General features: G+C 39.7%; 1 protein-coding gene and 1 pseudogene across 1 annotated transcript; both read left to right on the top strand.

Annotated features, from left to right (window-relative positions):
• Positions 1-9,067, top strand: part of LOC138014219 (b(0,+)-type amino acid transporter 1-like) — a 13,533-nt pseudogene extending 4,466 nt beyond the window's left edge.
• A 1,514-nt stretch (positions 9,068-10,581) lies between these two features.
• On the top strand, positions 10,582-18,872 carry LOC138014218 (uncharacterized). The gene is given in 3 exon segments (XM_068861243.1): positions 10,582-13,710; positions 14,140-14,254; positions 15,706-18,872. Coding segments are annotated over 3 exon segments (2,616 nt in total). The 5' UTR covers positions 10,582-11,593; the 3' UTR covers positions 16,090-18,872.
• The last annotated feature ends 800 nt before the right edge of the window (positions 18,873-19,672 follow it).

Here is a 19,672-nt window from a genome sequence, read left to right as displayed (position 1 = left end):
TTCTTATTTCGCATTTTTCTCCGACAGTTTGCCGCTCGGAAAAAAGAAATAAGAAAAACTAGACACACTTTACGTCGGTCAACAATGTTGACATTTCACGGATCAACTATAAGGGCCGTCACGAGCCTCTTTTTCATCCATAGGCTAATTAGAACTAATTGTAGTTAACTGCATGGTGTGACCGCAAAGTCGACCGAAAGCACTAAACACAGTTAGGTATGACGTCACGTAACTTAACACTAACTTAACTTAACTTCAGTTACGTCGTAGATGTGACCGCAGGCAATATTTAAGAGCATCTTACGTTACTTCTGAGGGACAAGGGTAATTTTTTTAACGGATTAAGGGAACTAATGCTCCCTTGACAGGAGTCCAGTGGTGTAACGATCATAACAGGAAACGCGGCCCTTATCTGCAGTGATATCACTGTGGTAAACTCGTCATAACTACTATGGAACAGATATATCTCTTCATGGACGAAACATGTGAATGACATGATCTGGAGTACAAAATTATTTTACAAAATTTTAGAATCACTTTTTAGTGCGAACTCGAAAAGAATTTTAGATGAGCCAGTGACCCTCTGATGAGCCAATGACCCTCAGTGAACCTGGGGCCCGTTTCACGAAAGTACCGAAACTTTACGGGACATTTTCGGGTGTTACAAATCCCTTTTTATCTCAGGAACGGGGAGGACTTAAGTCATCAAACTTCACGGACATGTTTCTTTTAGTTAGCTTGAAAACATTTTAAAAGATCGGCTCTCCAAAACAAGCGGTTGGCAGTTTCACAAATGGCTTTTCGGGCCCGTAAAGTTTTCGGGACTTTCGAGGAACGGGCCCCAGGGGCCGGTTTCTCGAAAGTCCCGGGAACTTTTCGGCCGCGAAAAGCCAGCCGTCAAACTGCAATCCTCTTATTTTGAAAAGCTAATTCTTTAACATGTTTTTAATGTAAGCCACCTACCTTTTATTTCACCAATCATTGCACCAACACTTGAATTGCTTTTAATGTTTTCTCTTTTTACAGGATACACTTCTTCTTTAAAAAGTGGGTTTCAGGGAACTAACTGGAATATAGGAAAACTCTCGTTTGCATTTTACAGTGGATTATTTCCGTACGGTGGCTGGTAAGACGAGGAATGAAATCGTATCCTTGAAAAATGTTGGCTTTGGGAAGTGCAGGCGAAAGAAAAACTTTTTATAAACCTTCTGCTATTAGACAGGGACTAAATTTGCCATAGTCGGGGTAAGCGACCAGTCTTGTATGCGCTAATTTCCGACAAAAATTTGGACTGAAGCGACGCCGACAAAGAGGTTGGACAGTATTGTCTCTGTTTGGTATTTGGGTTTTCGTCTGTGTTTGGGCTTGTTAAAGTTGTGATGAATTAAGGGCCAGCGGTAGGCGCGGGCTCTCGAAGTTCCTTTCCGTGAATGAACGACTTCGACGTTTTCATAGTTAGTTCGCGTTTTTGCGCATGCTTCTCTTGTGTGAAATTGCCTTTCTTCAAAGAAAGATTAAATGGCTCGACTTCGTTGTTGACTTCTTGCAAATTAAGACAGTTTTTGTTTGGCAGGAATCTGCTCAACTATTTTACAGAAGAAATAAAAAACCCTGACAAGTAAGTAGCTTTTGTCGCGGCGTGTATATGGCAATCATGTACGTATTCAGAGGATAATTAGGAAGTTTGCGAATTGACGATTGCTACGAGCACGACAATCTCACAAATGATAAAATTATATCAAGTGAATGTATATTTGAAGTGCAAGTTACAGACGAATGAGAGAAGTGATCCTTGCATTTAGCTGGACAATTTAAGCAATTGTCGCAAATATACATTCATTTCATTTATCGAGTCCTTCACGGGAATAAATGAGCCCAACAAACTGACCCGCTACTGTGAAGATTGCGCACCGATGGCCAACGAATCACACAGATTGAACTAAACACAACAGTAGACTTTACTTCACTTGGACGCCATGACACAGAAAAGAGCGTGGTTTCACATTTCCCATGAGTCTAAGTAAGCCCGCGATTTCTATAGACTTCCGGTAAACTTCCGGTATGAAAACTAGAGTTATTTCCGGTTAAAAGGTTATCAATACTGGACAGTACAGCTAGAACATTGTACCGGCACCCGTGCAGGTCATGGGTTCGAATCTCGTTGAAGCCACCTGGATTTTTCAGTTGTCTATAAGCCATAATTGCTTAAATTGTCCAGCTAAGTCCAGCACCATCGCGCCTATGGTAAGCGTGAGGATTGAGTTCATTGGTCCAGAAGTCCATTACCAGTAACGTTTAATTCCCAAATTAGGGAAAGGTCTTGATCCCCAGAGATCAAGTCATTTAAAGACACCTTTTTAGCAATTTTCGACTGTTACAAGGGATCACTCTCATTCTAAAGGATAATGACTGATTATTTGAGGAATACCATTGGCTGAAAATGCCTGGTTTCGTTTCGTGGTTTCGTCGTCTGTAAAAACTCTGTGACTCAAATTTATCGAAGATGTGTACGTTTCTTGTCACAGGTCCTTAGAGCGGTTTTCAATTGAGTGTCGAATTTAATTAGTGAATGGCTTGGTTTATAAGTACTTCACTCAGTGATTGGTTCAAAGTTCTCGCGCCATTTTGTCAACCAATCAAAAGTGAAACCAAAACCAATCGTGGCTTGTGCATGCACATTTTTCCGTGCTTTGTGTCGGCTACGTGTAATTACTTCAAATTTTGATTGGTTTACTGGATTGTCTCCGTCCTTTTTGATTGGCCAAAGTAATTACTTTGGTTTTGGTTTTACGACACTCGATTGAAACTCGCTCTATGAAGCGATTTTCTGTGGAGGTTTTAAAGTAAATAGTGCTATGATTGGTGATTGGTTTAGGATTCTCGGCCCACTTTTTTTAACCGATGAGAAGCAAGATCAACTGTGACTTATTCGGCGCATTCTATGAGTTCCCGCTCTTTAGTGATTGCTTTGAATTCGGATTGGTTCTTCGCTTTTGATTGGAACTGGGGTTACAGTAGTCTCTGTTTTACGGCACCAACCATCTGAAAACCGCTCTGATTTGTGCTGAATCAATTTGTTTTGAAAGCTAAAATGCTATCATTTGATTTTAGAAACCTTCCCTTCAGCATTTGGCTCGGTATTCCAGTGGTAACAGTGTGCTATTTGTTGGTTAATATTGGGTATGTCACAGTATTAACGACACAGGAAGTTCTAAACACCAATGCAGTTGCTGTGGTGAGTTCAAGGGAACCCATTTTTCAAAAGTCAAGGCGATAACTTTTAAGGTCGGAAAAGTCATTTCAGCCGGAACCTGCCATTCCTTTGTTTTAAGAAGCTAGTGTTCGTGTGCTTTCAAGATAGCAAATAGCATAATGATTATGAAAATCGAATCCTCGGAACGTTTCCCTTCTCAGTGAAGAGACAAACGGAATGGTGACACCCGAATAGTTTCGGCACTTTCGAGAAACGGGCGCTAGATGCGGTTATATCCAACATCTGATTGGTTAAGGCTGCTGACCACTAGGGATGCATGCATGAGCACAAGCAATGTGTGCAAACGCAGTAGCGCCCTGATACTCCAGTGTTAAGGGTGTTGGATCTGCACGTGAGCTTGCATTTAACTACGTCATCACAGTGGTCAAAATGTTGTGACAACAAATTTTAACCACTGCGATGACGAATATCGTTGTCGATAAGAGTACAGACAACGCTGAACCACTTTCAATTTGTTTTTTACCACAATATTCAACGCCAAAGAAAGTATTTATTTCAGAGCGTGACCAAAATCATGACACAAAGAAAGAGAAAGCGTTGTCTATAACTTTCTCGCAATAGGATTGCTTTATTTCCCAAAATGGGCATTCCTTATTGGTTATTACATTGCGTGACAAATTGAGGCGAGCATGACGGATATAGCGTTGTGTAGACTCTTATCGACAACGACAAATTAGCCAATCGGATTGCGAGATTACAAGCAATTGTGGTAAATTGCCACACTTTGCAAACAGTCTCCTGTCAGTTGGTTGATCATGTTATGTTAAGTTTGAACATATTTCTTTCAGATTATTGTGGTGGGACCTCTGTGAACTGGCTTGATAGCCAAGTGAACTTTTCATTGTAAACAAAGGCACTTACAAAAATAATTACGCTGACTCATGTCCCTTCAGTTTAATAATCAGTTTTCGGGAGTTTCAAGGGAACTATTTTTGTGCTTTCGGAAAACTCCCTTGAGGCAATGAATGAACTAGAGAAAACACTGCCATAAATATGCAATGGTGTTATTTCGAGAAGTCCTAATCGCTTCAAAATTTGCGCTGACGGAAACTACGGGAGACTATTTCATTACGATCACCAAACAACTAAATAATTCATTCAAAGGTATCATTTTTTCTGTCACGAATAGACACTTGCCAATCGATTATACGGAGTAATGGCCTGGATCATTCCTGTCCTTGTCGCTTGTTCCACGTTTGGCGCGGCTAACGGCAATGCTTTTTCGGGAGGAAGGTAAGATAGGAAAACTCGTGAGCGCTAATGCTTACTAGTGGACCACTCCCTCTGGACTCTTCCTGGACTCTCTTAACCCACCTTACAAAGAGCCGTAAATGAAAAAGTTGGCAGTGAGAAACTTTATCTCTATTATTAGGATATTCTTGTCGTTCTATGTCAATCAATTTCGTTAGTTCCCACTCCGTACAGTTGTATTTTTGAATTTAAATTTATCTGTAACTGAATGATAATCACTTCTAATGATGTATGTTGTAACATACGAAACGTTAAGTTTATAAAAGTTATGCATTTCAAGCAAATGTTTGTAACCGCTGTTTGCGTTTTATTCCTATTGAAACTAAAATGGCCCAAGTCAAAGAATTTTTATGAGACTGGAAATCTCTCTTCACGCTTCTCGCCAGGGTGGGGCGGGGAAAGAGGAAGTCCAGCCAGACACAGTACGGGATGATAACACTGTGCGAGGGCTTTAATTTTTCCCGAATTGCATGATTTCAGTTTATGGGCAGGTTGGAAAGAAGTGGGTGGTGCCAAAGTTATTACCCAGCGTTCCTTTAGCTCGAAATCCCACTCTCCATCGGTTAAGTCCCACAGACTCTTGTGTGTCTTATTTCTATTTTAGCTTGTCGTCTCCGGCCCCTCTCCGGCATTTAATACCTAGTAACCTAAATTTACCTTTCCCAGGGCAAAGATAGCCATTTGGACATGCCATTTTACACCTAAAAAGCACTCAATACAATTATTGGAGATTATATCACGGTTACATCTGTATGAATGGAAAGCAAATCATTAAAACACTTTAAAAACCAAGATTAACAAGGAGAGGAAATTAATTTGTGTGCGTTTTTTCCAGATTGGTGTATGCCGCTGCCCGAGAGGGTCACCTCCCTAAATTCTTAGCCATGATTCACACCAAGAGACGTACACCGCTCCCAGCGATGGTATTCTCAGTAAGTGATATTGTCACGGGTTTCTTCCTTACTTCTAGAGTTGGGTGTCTTCCACCCTCTTGTTCATATGTTTATTTACCCTCGAATTTTAGAGTAGCTTGGTGTAGCTACAATCTTGGACAAAACTCGTTGGAAAAATGTGACGCTCTAATTTGTCTGTGTGATAAAGATTAAATTCTTCCTACTTTCCCCCTTCCCCTCATTCCAATGTTGTTTTAAATTGCAGCACAGTTTTTGCATAACATTATCAACATTGGTATGGGAGGGGGGGGGGGGGAGGAAGGACCAATATATTTTGTGAGTGCGTGCCAATTACATGGGCGTAGCCAGGATTTTTCAAAGGGGGGGGGGGGGGTCACACTGTGTCAAATAGAGGGTACTCGCGTTTTCGCAACCTGAATATTGTAGGTTGTTGGAGTAAAAAAGGCTTATAAAGGGGAGTCACGGGCACCCCAGGACCCCCCTAGCTACGCCCTTGCCAAATGATGCTTAAGCTAGAATCTTTCCCAAGAGTTTTGTCCAAGATTGTAGTATATATATATATCTTCGAGCATTTACCCTCCCAACCATGATACACCACAGAAGACAGACCACAACACCTGGAACGCTGTGCCTTACTCTTTGCGACAAGTGTGTGGGTTCTTTTACGTCCGACAGGGTTATGAACATTGAAGGGTTGTGAGATGGGGCCTACGTTTTATCGTCCTTATCCGAGAAGTCTAAAGAGTCTAACCATTTGCAGATGTCATTACAAAGGCAGCATATTCTCCTCAGCTATTTAAAGACCCTGAGTGTTGGTCCAGGTGGAGTTGAACTCACGACCTCGCGACTTTCAAGGTACTGCTTTTTAAAAAACTGAATGGCCAACCGGGTTGGACACTCAGAGGCCGCAATCACACAATGTCAGAGGCTACGACTCCCACTTTATCTTGCAATGCGCGGGAAAGTTGAATAATAGCGAAGAATATGGCGGAAAAGTACATTACCTCCTGCATTTTCTTGACTTGCTTCAATATATGAACGCATCATTAGAAGAGCTTGTGGTGAATGTGGCAAAAGAGAAGGATGGAAAATTCCACGAACTCAAGCGCTTCATCGAGAAAAGCAAAGTGCCTCTGTTGTTGAGAAAAGGAGTCTACTCTTACGATTATGTGGATGAACACTAAAATAATTTCAAGATTTAAGTAGCTTTTCAAATGAGCTGTGTCCCTAACTAATCTAATATGAAAAGTTATAGGTAAATAGTAATTATATTACCATGAAAACTCCAAAATCACCAATCCATGGGAAAGCGCTCAGCGATCAGACTTTTGTATCCAAGATTTAAAAGCCGGCCCTAAATGAAAGCGTTGGCAGTGAAAACTTTATCTTTCATTATTAGCATATTTCTTGTCGCTTCTCATTTTGTTCACCTTTTAAAAGTGCCTATCATCTAAACCGGTAAACTTTCTCACTTTATTTATACTTCGAAATCGCCCCAAACATATTTTGTTGTTTTTAGAACCTTTATTCTTGGAAATTCACTTTGTGTCCACTTTGAAAGACGCGAAAAGTGGTCATAGTTTGATCCATGACCTAGCAATGAAGGGGAATGGGTTCCATATCGGGTTGACGTCACAAATCTTTTCAAAGAAGTATCACAGTGCAAACCAGTCGTTGACGTCAACCAGGTACTAAACCCATTCCCCTTACTTGCGCGGTCTTGGATCAAATTACAACCAGTTTTTCCTCTCTTTAGGAGCCTCTAAAACACCGACTTTGAAGGAGAGAGTTTAGTGAGCCAAAGAATTAGTGTCACATTGACCGAATGCATAAAGGGCGGCCAAAATGTTTTTTTTTTTGTTTATGTGCTAATGAGACTTACTAACCTCGCTCTCAAGCAACCTTTCTTTTGTATTTTGTCCATGCAAACGAGGCTAGGAAGGCTAATTAGCACATAAACAAAAGAATATTTTTTTCGCCGCCATTTATGCATTCGGTCTATAAGTGCAGAGAATTGTTGAGCAGAAAGGGGTTTTTGAGGTGATAGACACTTAAATGTCAATCAAATTTATTAGTTCCCAGTCCTTTCAGTGCGCTTGTTGTGTTTGGTCAAGATTACATTGGTTTTTATGCGAAAAAAAAAGCGATATCACAAGCATTTCTTGTTCCTTTCTTTTTATTCAGAGTATTATTTCGTGTGTGTTCTTAATCCCTGACTCCTCGACGTTTGAATCACTGTTGATTTACTTCAGCTTCCTTAGTTGGCTGTGCTACGGAATCACGATTGCTAGCGTGCTTTGGTTTAGATACAAGAGACCCAATGATAAGCGACCTTACAAGGTAAGCTTTTGTTTCAAAAGCGATGGATTCCACTCTCCTTTTCAGCGTTGTCTTAATGCATTTTTTTAATTTTTCTCTTCAGGTGTGGATAGGATATCCCATCTCCATGACCTTAGTTTCAGTTTATTTGGTAATCGCACCGATCTATGAAGCGCCTCTCGAGTCATTTTTCTGTGTACTGTGTGTTCTAACCGGAATTCCATTTTATTTGTTGTTTGTACGATATAAGAAGGCTCCGTCAAAGTTTCTTCGTTTTGTAGGTAAGGAAATGATCATGCCTTAGATCATATTTCAGTTTTGTATGTCTGTCTGTCTCTGTCTTTCTGTTGGTTTGCTATGAGTGAGTTAAAGCAACGGGCTGCCATGCGGGAGGTCGTGAGGTCGACTAATCCGGCCGGACCAACACTCAGGGTCTTAAAATAACTGAGGAGAAAGTGCTGCCTTTATAGTTACTCCGCAAATGGTTAGACTTTCAAGTCTTCTCGGATAAGGACAAAAACCGTAGGCCCCGTCTCACAACCTTTCAATGTTCACAAACTCTGTGGGACGTTAAAGATCCCACACACTAGTCGAAAAGAGTAGGGCATGTAGCTACCGGTGTTGTGGACTGGCCTTTCCTTCAGCAATGTGGTCGGCATGACACCAGATAACAGCAAAACAGACAGTAGTCAAATTAAAGGAGTCATGCTGGAGATAATTATAAAGAAGCCTACAAGTGTTCAGTTTAACAATATCAGGATATTTCAAAAGGCTTAAGGATATGTAGTGTGGAGTTATTGATTCCATTTAAGGGACATCATTTATAACACAAACCGCTTTGTTTTGTAATTTTACGATTTGAGACAGTGGAGAATTATAGTTATTAACTCACTACTTTCAGTTTTCCTGATATTTTTTTGTTTCTTTTCAGATCGCATGACTGCTAAGCTGCAAAAGATCTGCGATGTGGCATTTCCCGAAAGTGAAGAAGATATCGTTTCATTTTAGCTATAAATTCCTTATACTCAAAGAACAGGGATAACTATATACTAAAACAGTGCGTAGTGTTAATTGAAGGCGCGCTCTCAAACCCCATTTTAAACCCCGAATATTCTTTGCGATTCACCTCCGAGCCAACTCGTGCGAGGTTTGCGCCCAAAAATATTGTAATAGTTGCAGGAATAAATGAGCTGAAATCACCTTTTTGTGCTGTATTATCTCACTGTTTAGTATATACTTGTTATACTTGTTATATAGTTGTTAAATGTTTTTTTATAAAATGTTGAAATAAAGTGACAGCCCTCAAAGATTATTTGGTGTATCAGGCCCAAAATCTCAGAAAGCACATTCAATACTCACTCGTTCTTTTCGGTTCATCACATAGAAAATGATGGGCGATTGCCAATAAAGCTAATATTATAAACAAAGATTCCCCGAATCTTCAACTTCAATAAAAACTTTCACAATAAATATAACTTTAACTTAGCACCCAACATTTAAAATACAAAAAACCAAAGTTACGAGATAAACGAATTAATCTCCTTTCGGTGCTAGGGGTCAAACTATTTCGAACTTTTTCCGAGAAGTAAGATTTGGCACTATTCTAAAAGAAACATTTCGGCTGATAAGTAAGCCGCCCTTTTCGAAGATTTTGGCGCCATTCCTCGAGGTACAGAAATGCAAATTTATAGAAAATAACAAAAGTTTAAAAAAATCTACAAAACAGAGTATTCTAGCCAGTCTTCCATAAAAGTTGTAACTTCAGGCAGCAAATTAAAGACAGCATAAGCACGTGGTTTATTACCATATGTAAACAAAGCCTCTGAGATCGTCTCGGGCCAGAAGTCATTTGCGAATCTCCCGGAGATGCGCTAATTTTGGAAAGCTTGCCTTTAACACGTTTTTAAGACAATAAAAAGAAAAATAATTGGAAAGTTTTACGCCTTATAATTACGCCCAAAAGGAATGGAGACCCTCGCGTCAACCTTTCACCTTGATGGTCTTCGATATGCAGCACAATCCTTCAGATCGGAGGACGAGAACGACTACACATTTCACCCTTGCCCACCATAGAGTCTCCAGTAGCTCAGTGGTTAGAGCATCCGTACTAGATCACGGAGGGTCGTGGGTTCGAATCCCATCTGGGGCTCGGATTTTTCCGAGTTCCCATTGGGTTCAATTGTAACACCTTTCATTTCATTTTATATGTGTTAAACATTCTCTCATGTAAGTTTTTTTAAAACAATAAAAGAAATGTCGTGTTTTTAGCGAAATTAAAAGAAAAAACACAAAAATATCTAAAAATAAACAAAAACACAGAGTCACGTGACCAATCACGTGATATCAACACCGTACTATTTTATGTGTGTTATGTTAACTAGTGACGTTAACTGTCGATTTACGCCACGCAGTGAAAAAAAAATAACGGCAAAAAACTAGGGATAATTGCCCAGCCTCGTTTTCATGCTGACATGCATAGTAAGTCATAAAAATGTCCCCTTATCTTGTCACTGACCCCACTTTTCGACTCTACGAACTATCTGACCTTATTCAGGAGTTATCAAAGAGCAACAATCCACTGTCAAACCTTTTCTGTGGCGAGGGGTGAACGAAACGCTCATTTTTCGGTCCCGGCTCCCCGACTATATTGGTTCATGAGGGGCAATATATTTCTCGTTTTTTGCGTGTGCGTTTAGCAACAATAGAAACCATAACAACTTGGGCTGTATATGAAAGACATAAATCTTATCCCATATAGTTTTGCCTCGAAATGGTTGAAATTTAGGATTGAAGAACAATTTCTTTGAAGGATATTTCTTCATTTTCTCTTGAATTCTCTTCTTGAAAAGATAAAGAAATTAAAGCAGAAAAACAGGTGTTGTAGCACTTTAACTCATACAAAACGAAATTTTGATTGTAAACACAAGAAATATGATTTGATCAAAATGTTGCTTTACAAGCATCGGGGTAAGCACGCGACGTCTTTCAGAAGCGGGCGGCAACCGGAAGTGACTATTTCGCGTGTCTCCCAGAATTTTAAACTAATCGTCTCTAATGGAGAAACGATACTTGGCAATACAAATATGGTTGTGTGAAGACAAGTTAAAAGGGAAAACAGCTCACCTCCGGTTGCTGCCCGCGTCTCCTAAACGTCGCGTTGAGGCATCGTGTACTGTTGCCCGGCAACTTTAGTTGGATGCGGAGAATTGACGAAATGTCCATGTATGACTACATGAATTGTACTCATTTACGTACTGCTAAGAAAACGGGCAACAATGCGGCTTTGTTTTCTTCTTTTCGTTGTTCTAGCTTGACAATTACATCTAAGATTTTCTTGTTTTAAACTCTGCAGTTTCAGTGATCTTATGCTAAGCTAATTCATAACATAAACAGTAATTTTTTCAGACTTGTGATAAAATCTCTGTCAGCCAATATTCCTCATTTCCGGTCACATCCGTTCTAAACATAGAACATTTCACAATCAGGTGATTGCTGCCTGATGACAAAAAGAGACAGTGAAACACGGGAAAAATGTGTCTTGTTTTATACTAACTCGCCCCTGCATTGAAGATGATTTCTTGAGAGACTAACGTCGTACCAAGTCGAAAGTAGTAGTTACGACTTACGGTTACGTGACTTGCACACCCGAATCTGCATCATTCTTGGACAGCAGTAATCGTTGTTGACTCATGCGGGGGAATTTAAATAATGGCGCATGCCCTCAAACTTTCTGGAGTGCATTATAGCGTGCACTATTCAATAATAGAAAAAAGTTTTGTTTGTCTCCGCTTCGTGTGTTTTAAGGCTAGATTTCTGCTCATGATTGACGATCGGTATGCGAATAGATGATACAACGGCTAGTCCGCCGCAGGATGGAAATATGGATGTGATTTTCACGTCGACATCGGACCCATCTTTGGAGAAATCAGGCGTAAGAAGTTTGGACTGCGGGGAAAACTGTTTGAATGGCATTAAATGGCCGCCAGAGGATCACACAAAGAATACGAGTGGCCGCAAAGGAAAATTCACTGTCAATGGTTTAAGAATCAATTCGTCGATGATAACTCATGGTGGAAGAACGCTAAAAAAGCCTGCTCGCTATGTGGAATCGGACTCGGACGAAGGGAGTACACGAAGGAAGTTTTATTCCGCAAAGAAAAGAAAGCGTCTTTTATCCGAATCGTCGCGTCCCCAACATACCACCTAGTATCAGGTTTGTAGAACAAAGGCTTGAGATGGAGAGGCATGTGGTCTAGTTAACGGTGATAACACGCTCGGGGTCACTTTACTACCAAAAGGGCAAAATGGAGTTTTAAAAAGTATGGAGTACGAATTTGATCTTGCTTCGTCGTCTGGCGTGGTTCTTTCTTTGTCAACGTGTTCTGATCACTCTCGTAGTCAACCAACTGAATCTCTTTGCTTAAAAAGGACGTTAAATGATCACCAGATAGATTCACAGACTTCAAATTCCATCGAGACTCCTCCAATCAAGCGAAAAAGGGGGAGGCCTCCAACAAATCCTTCGAAGTTGAACAGATTTCATTCAGTTGACAAGCGCTCGCCACATGGTAATTGTGCTCTAAGTGCCACGAATGCATCTCTCGCGTCACCTTCAAGTTCAAAATATGGTAAGAAAAAGAAACTGTCGAAAGGAATTCGCAATTTTCCAAAAAACTGCCTGTCGTCTAGTAGCGACGATAGCGAACCGGCGACAGTAACTCCCAAGAGAAGAGGTCGCCCACCGACGAAGAAATTGTTGTCAAGTTGCGAAACAAAACACGAGATAGTCAGGACACAAAATGGCGTAAAAAAGTCTTGGGTGCGGCCTGTTTTGAAAGCTGTGGACAAGCGGACGTTGCTGAAACCTTCTAAGAAATCTTTGGAGTTTATGCTTCGTTCTCCTGAGAAGTTAATGACTAAAGTAAATGCGAAATTTGTTAGAGTGAACGGTTGCAGGATTCTATCTTCCGCGAAGGAGATCAAACGAAAACGTGGTCGTCCACCTAAGCAGAAACCTGAACTTTGCTTTGAAACAAACGAAATTGATGAAGACGAGTTCCATTTTACGGACGACGACTCACAAGAGCGTTTGACTCAAGGGTTAAAAAGTAAATTAAACAAGTTGAAGTTACAGAGAAAGGTCGACAAAGGCCCTCTTGCAGCGACTTACTTGAAGAAGTCTGCTGCACGAAAGCTCAAACTGAAAGCTTTGGAGAAGGCTAGGAGAACTCATTTTGAAAAAAATGAGTTGGAAAATGTTCAAAGTCTTTGTGGACCAACAGTTGAAAGTGAGCAAAGCTCTGATTTTCCTCACAAACGAAGAAGAAGGAACAAAGCTGACAAAGTTCTTGGAATGAGACGAAACGTCTCGGGAACATACGAATATTTAGTTCAATGGAAAGATGGAACAAGCTCATGGGCTCCGTCAAATGAATTAGTGGATTATGAGATGGATTTGAAATGTTTCCTTGGCCATGAATTGCAGGAAACCACAGTTGTAAATAGACTTCCATATTGTGCTTATTGGCATGATGATTTGATTCTTCATCATAGCAACCAAGCTAAGATTGATCGATTACTATCAACAGATGACGCTAATTTCCAAATGGAGTCCACTCCGGATGAGTCGAATTCGCAGAGCATTGATGCACCTGTTGATGAATCTCATTTCTCTGATAGACACTACCTCTGCAAAGAAGTGTCAGTGCAAAAACTGGATGACTGTGTACACGTCATTATTAGTCGTACCTCTAGCAAGAGGCAAAAGATTAATCAAAGAATTTTGGATGCTGTGACTCTTGCAATGGAAGAAGCAGCAATTGATGAATCAAAGTTTGTTGTTTTAAGTGGCTTAGGAGATGAAAGTTTTTGTGGTGTTGATCTGAAAGATCTATTGCATATTCCATGTGAGAAAGAGGCGAGGCATTACCGCAGGGATGTGGATAAAATTAGGTAAACCTGAAATGTGAGGTTTCATAAAGTTGTGACAAAAAGATAATACTGGTCATTTTCACTTTCACAAAAGGAAATTGAGCAGAATTAATTAGAAAATGATCTCTAGGTTGTCCTCTCTTTTGCAGATTAACATGAACGGGGGCTGACTTAATACTTAGGAAACCTGATACCTGATACCAAGGATGGGGGGGGGGGGTGGGGGTGCAAAAAATTAAGTTGCTTTGCTGCAAAATGAAAATTTGGTTAATTTGATAGCAGTAACGTTTCTGTAAATCAGGGAAAAATATATAGAGTCAATGAAATTCTCAACTTTACCATGAGGTGCTTGCAACTGTTTCAAAAGACAGTTACCATTGTTGTTTACTAATTTCTTCAGGATGTTTTGCTTTGATATGCTTTCACTTACATTGTTCACTGATATTGTAGGTATCTTGCTCAGGTATTGATTGACTTTCCAAAGCCTGTTGTGGCTGCTTTGAAGAAACCAGCTCTAGGCCTGGGTGCAAAGCTTGTGTCCCTTTGTGATCTTGTTTGTGAAGAGGTGAGAAAAATAATTTCTTTAAATAGGGCCGGGTCGCACTAGTGCAAAAAGTTGTTTATTTTACAAAAAACTCTGTCATCATATAGTTTTTGGTTGTGCGACCCTTCTCTCCAAAATTCAAAAAATGAGCAGAATGCACTTAATGTTCAAAAATGCCACCACTTAAAATTGGCGAGCTCTAGGCCTCGCCAAAATGTCACAAAAGCTTTTAAGATGTCAACCATGACATAAAAAGGATCGAAAACCATGATAAAGTGTATTCCAAACCATGATACATTTGGTCTTGGCAATTGCCAACCGTAGGGTTTGTTCTGTCTTCTCCGTCTGCGTTGCCTAATTTGGCGCCCATAATTTCCAACAATGCCAGTTGAACATTCAACTTGTGAAGACTGTAGATACAGTGCATTTGAAATAAATTTGCCATTCAAAGCTGCATGCAAGTGAAAAGACACAAGATTCCAAGAAAAGCGTAAGTTACTTGTCGTGGTTCCATGTTTTGGTTTTGACCATGATTATGTGACTCAGGCTTGGTGGGAGATGGATCTTATCTTTCTCTGGTGACACACTGCTTGACACTGTGCGACCCCAAATGTACAAAAGAGTTTTTTGCCGGAAGAGGAAATTCAAGTGAAATGTTATCTCAACAAAATCAATTTTGTCCTTAAGTGCGACCCGGCCCATACAGATATTCCCTAACCCTCCTGGCTTTGCCAACCTTTAATTCCGTTGACGCCTGAACTGGCCAAAACCCGCCAGACTGAGTATTTTACGTGTTTAAGGCCAGACGATTTTACTCGTCAGTGGGGAACCCCCAGGAATCAATGGGTTAAGGCCCCATCTTCCAGTGCATCTATTGGTACTGGGTTTAATTAACAATTGTTCGCCTCAGGCTCAGTGATTATCGGTGAATATTTACCGAGCTCAGGCTCAGTGATTATCGGTGAATATTCACCTTGACTTCGTCTCAGTGACTATTCACCGATAATCGCTGAGCCTGAGGCGAATAATTGTTTTAGTATAAATACACAGGTGATTATTTCAAAAAAGAGAAAAAAAAACATTTCAATGCGAAATCATCTTCACTTACAGTGGCAAAACGACTACTGGCAGCCATTTTGTCCGTCGAGGTGATTATCGGCTTATAATCCGAGATAGCGAGCCAATGAGAGCGCGCGATTTTTATAATCAGCTGTTTATTTATACTAATAAGAATTATAGCTAACAGTGTTAACTTTCAAAGAACTGTGTGCTGCGTCTTTGAGTGAATGAAGCGCAGAATAAGGTTGTTTTGAAAGAATTGATAAATAATGGAAGCAGGACTGAGTGGAGTACAATTCAGGGGGTAATTGGGGCAATTACACTAGTAGTCAGTGTTTGTTTATCAACAAGTCAATGCAACCAAATTCCCGTCAACAGCAGTTATAAATACTTTGTTGTCTTTCTTTTCAAAGGCATCTCTTTGTGAGCCAGTTAGCCTTCAAAATGTATCCAAGGGCCGTGTACCTTACTGTTTTACAAGATTGATGGGACACACCTCGGCAAATCAAGAAATTATTGTGGGACACAAAGTGCCTGCGTCTAAATTAGATTGTGTGAACTCTGCATCTGAAGTGTTTAGTAAGACGAGGTACACTGCAAACATGTCGGCATCTCTGAAGGCCATGGCTGTTTCAGGCACCATGGTTTACGATGATGGCTTAAACCCAAACGGCGTTGAAGATGAATTCTCAGAACTGGAGCAACAGCTCCTACAAGAAAAGAACAAGGCAAGAGAATGCATTGGTGAGATTCAGGACCTTTGGAATGATGTTGTATCACAAGAGATCTTTTTGTAGTTATCTGTACCACAGCTTTGTCAGTTGGCTAGCTCCTTGATTTGTTGAGCCAGGTTGTTAAGAGGGTGAAGTGGGGAGGGTGGACTCTCAGAAATAGGTCACACTCCAGACACAACATGTTGTGTAACAGATGTGCTAACTGGTAGAAAATATTCTTTCACCTCTATTTGACTTGATCTTCAAGTGGATCAGGGAGTAAGTTTTTGGTGTTTTACTTGTACATTACCTTCCATCTGGATTGCAATTTGGTTGTTAACAGTTAGAGCAGTTTTCAAGTGACTGTCGAAAGTAATTACGCAATTGCAATTGCTACGCTTAAAGTGATTGGTTGAATGATCTCATGCCAGTTTATCGTCCAACGAGAAGGAAAACCACAACCAATCGTGACTTGCACACACGATTTTTCCTGCACTTTGAGCAAGATACATGGAACTGTTTCAAATTTGAATTGGTCCATTGTGCTGTTTGCGCCTGCTGTGATTGGTGAAAGTAATTACTTTGGGTATTTGTTTTACGAAACTCAATTGAAAACCGCTCTAAAGTTCAACGAAAGCGCATTTTCTGTGAACGTTGTACCCCACCCTCTTTAGCCAACAAGCAGTTATCCCTTTCACTTGTTTGTGTGGCTCCTACATGTAGTCCTGGGCCTGGTTGTTCAAAAACCGATTAGTAGACCTTATTCATAAATGGCGGTCACATTTATAATTCTTTTGTCCATGTGCAAATTAGCCTACCAAGCCTCATTTTAGAGCAAGAATTCTTTTCAATTAACTGTATGGTATCGAGGCTTGGTAGGCTAATTTGCACTTCGACAAAAGAATTCTAAATTGGCCGCCATTTATGAATACGGTCTCTGCTAATCCCAGATTAAAAATTAACCAAGGAGTTTATTTCTCTACTCCCAAATGCTTTTCAACGCTGATATTCGGCAAAACTTTACAGTAGAGGAAGTCAATCTTGAAAAACAAAAATAAACTAAAGATACTTTCACCAAAAAGTTGAAAACATGAAACTAAAGTTTACGCTAATCTTGGATTAAGTTAATCAGCTTTCCAACAACCGGGTCCTGGTTATTTAATCTCACTATAAAGTGTATTTGCCTGTGAATTTGAAGATAACTAAGTATCTGTTAACCAATGAAATGACAGAACCCAGAGTATTTCATAGCCTTTCTATTGAAAACAGTGCCAATGGGAAGAACGAGGTTCTAATAATTTCAAATAGTCATAGCTAAATGACCAAAGTTTGTATTTGAGGGAAAATGGTATAGTATTTATTTATAACAGTACGCAATATTGGCTAAGCAAAAAATGTTTGTCAGTCTTTGGTGGGTTGATGTGTGGAATAAGGGTATGAAAATGCTGTGATCATTCTTTAAAGAATTTAATATCTGGTTGACTTCAATAGGTGTCCTTTATGTCAACTCTCCCACAAAATCTGCAATCTTCATATCGTTTTAGATGTTGCAGTTCCACTGCTTGCTATTTCTGTTTTTTCTTATTTCATCTTTGCATTACCTGTTGATACACCAAAAGATAAAAATGTTGTAAAATACGCTTGTGATTTGTATAGACTATTAAAATGTTAATAAATATTCGGAACAGGGTAAGGTTTGGACAAGAACAATCCCTTCTACTTGTATAAAAATTAATGACTAAGTATATTTTGAATATTAATTAAATACTGACAGCATTAAAAATTAGTATGATAACTGAAAAAAGTCACTTGATCGCTCCAAAGTTTAGGAAAAAATAAATTATGAAAACTGTGCGAGAGGCAACAAAGTAGACTGTTCTTTGAAGTGGGCACAAACAAGTTTCTTCATACATAAAAGTTCATACATTAGAAAGGTGTCATTGTCATACAACATGACAAGGAAAGTTCATTCGTTTTGTCCACTTGTCAGTAGAGACAACCTCATGATGTTGTCTGTAATGTACAGAAACGTCTTCATTGTATTGAATGGCCATCTGTACTCTTACTTAAGTACCTGAATTCTAAAACGTACTTTGTAGTAGTGTCTTTTTCCTGAAGCAAGCCCCCAAACTTAATCTCCTCTGTACACTGAAATGGTAGTACCCTGTAAGTAAGGGCTCATTTATCGACACAATTTTTGTTGTGATTTTCTGTTTGATTGTGATATTTAATAAATGTGGAAGGGTGCAATACAACTAATAATGATAAAATAAATAATAAATTTGCTTTATTTTACCACAAAACATGTAGCAAATTGTGATGTGCAAGGAATTGCCTCTGTAAAGGGGCTTGAAGATTTTCTTGCAAAAGCAGATTAACTTTAACAGCTGCCATTTCCACCTATTTATGAACATCTCTTGAAAATGATGTTGGTCTCATCACTATTTACAACTTAAGTTGGTCATGACATGTGAGCTGTTGCTAAATTAAATGCTAGACTGTCAAAAGCTTTTGTCATTTAGGGATGGTTTGCCAGCCTGACAAAAAGCAAAAACCCATGCGTTGAGATTAGGGTTGGGTGTTGAGGCAGGTTATGCTTTGCAATTTCTTCTGGGGTTTGGTTTAAAGCGCCACCTTTTAGAACTGCTGCAGCCATTAAATTTTCTTCTCTTGTGCATAAAAACAACAGGCAAGTTGTGATGCAAGAGGAAAACGTATAAAAGAAACAGGAAAAGCAGAATACTTTTCATTCATTTTTTTAGTGAACATCGTTCATTGTGTCAGTAATAATATTTGTTCCTTGTCTATAGTGTTTGATACTGTTATCATTGATGAGAAATATTAAAGAATATTATCATATATGGAAATTCTGTTTGTTTTCATTGCAGTTTTGCTTCTAGTGGGCTGTGCACTGTTAACTGTCTTATATGGTTGTGAATGTTCTAAATAATGTAAGCCTGTGAACATTTTGCTGTCAGAACAATGGCTGATTTTTTTGACTTCAGTAAGATGATCTGCAAGATTTTAGTGTGTCTTGTTTGTTCATCTGGTGTAGAGATGACTGAAAATTCATCTAGATGCATTGTTTCTTTATTCTAAATAAAATTCAGAGATGCAAAGGCCCACCTTCAAACGAGAGCCATTGCGAGCTGTCGAATAATCTTCATATGTGAAAATCCTGCCAAAGCTGAAATTCATCCAATCAGATCGCTACGATATGCAATGTGAATTTCCATAACAAAAGCAAACGGGCAAAAAGCCTGTCGGTTGAAGGTGGACCAGTAAATATTAACTTCATCTCAAGACAGATTTTGCATTTTTTATAGTTTTGCTCACATTTACACCAGACGAGTGAAATGGGACATGTATTGAACCGAGACAAGAAGGCTGGGCACTACTATCCCATGGGCATAGCCAGGATTTTTCAAAGGGGGGTCACACTCTGTCAAACAGAGGGTACTCGCGTTTTCGCAACCTGAATATTACAAAGGGCGGTCACAGGCACCCCAGGACCCCCCTGGCTACGCCCTTGTATCCCGTTGCATGCACAACTTCTCCCCAGTAATACTGGTACTCATTTTATCTACCGCAAATGGGCATTACTAAACAACGAAAAAACAGCGAAAGGAAGCACTAAAACACCATGTATGACCCCACAATACATTGA

This window comes from Montipora capricornis, chromosome 8, assembly GCF_036669925.1.
Source record: "Montipora capricornis isolate CH-2021 chromosome 8, ASM3666992v2, whole genome shotgun sequence".
NCBI classification, from domain to species: Eukaryota; Metazoa; Cnidaria; class Anthozoa; order Scleractinia; family Acroporidae; genus Montipora; species Montipora capricornis.
This window is presented reverse-complemented; position numbering and strand designations above follow the sequence as displayed.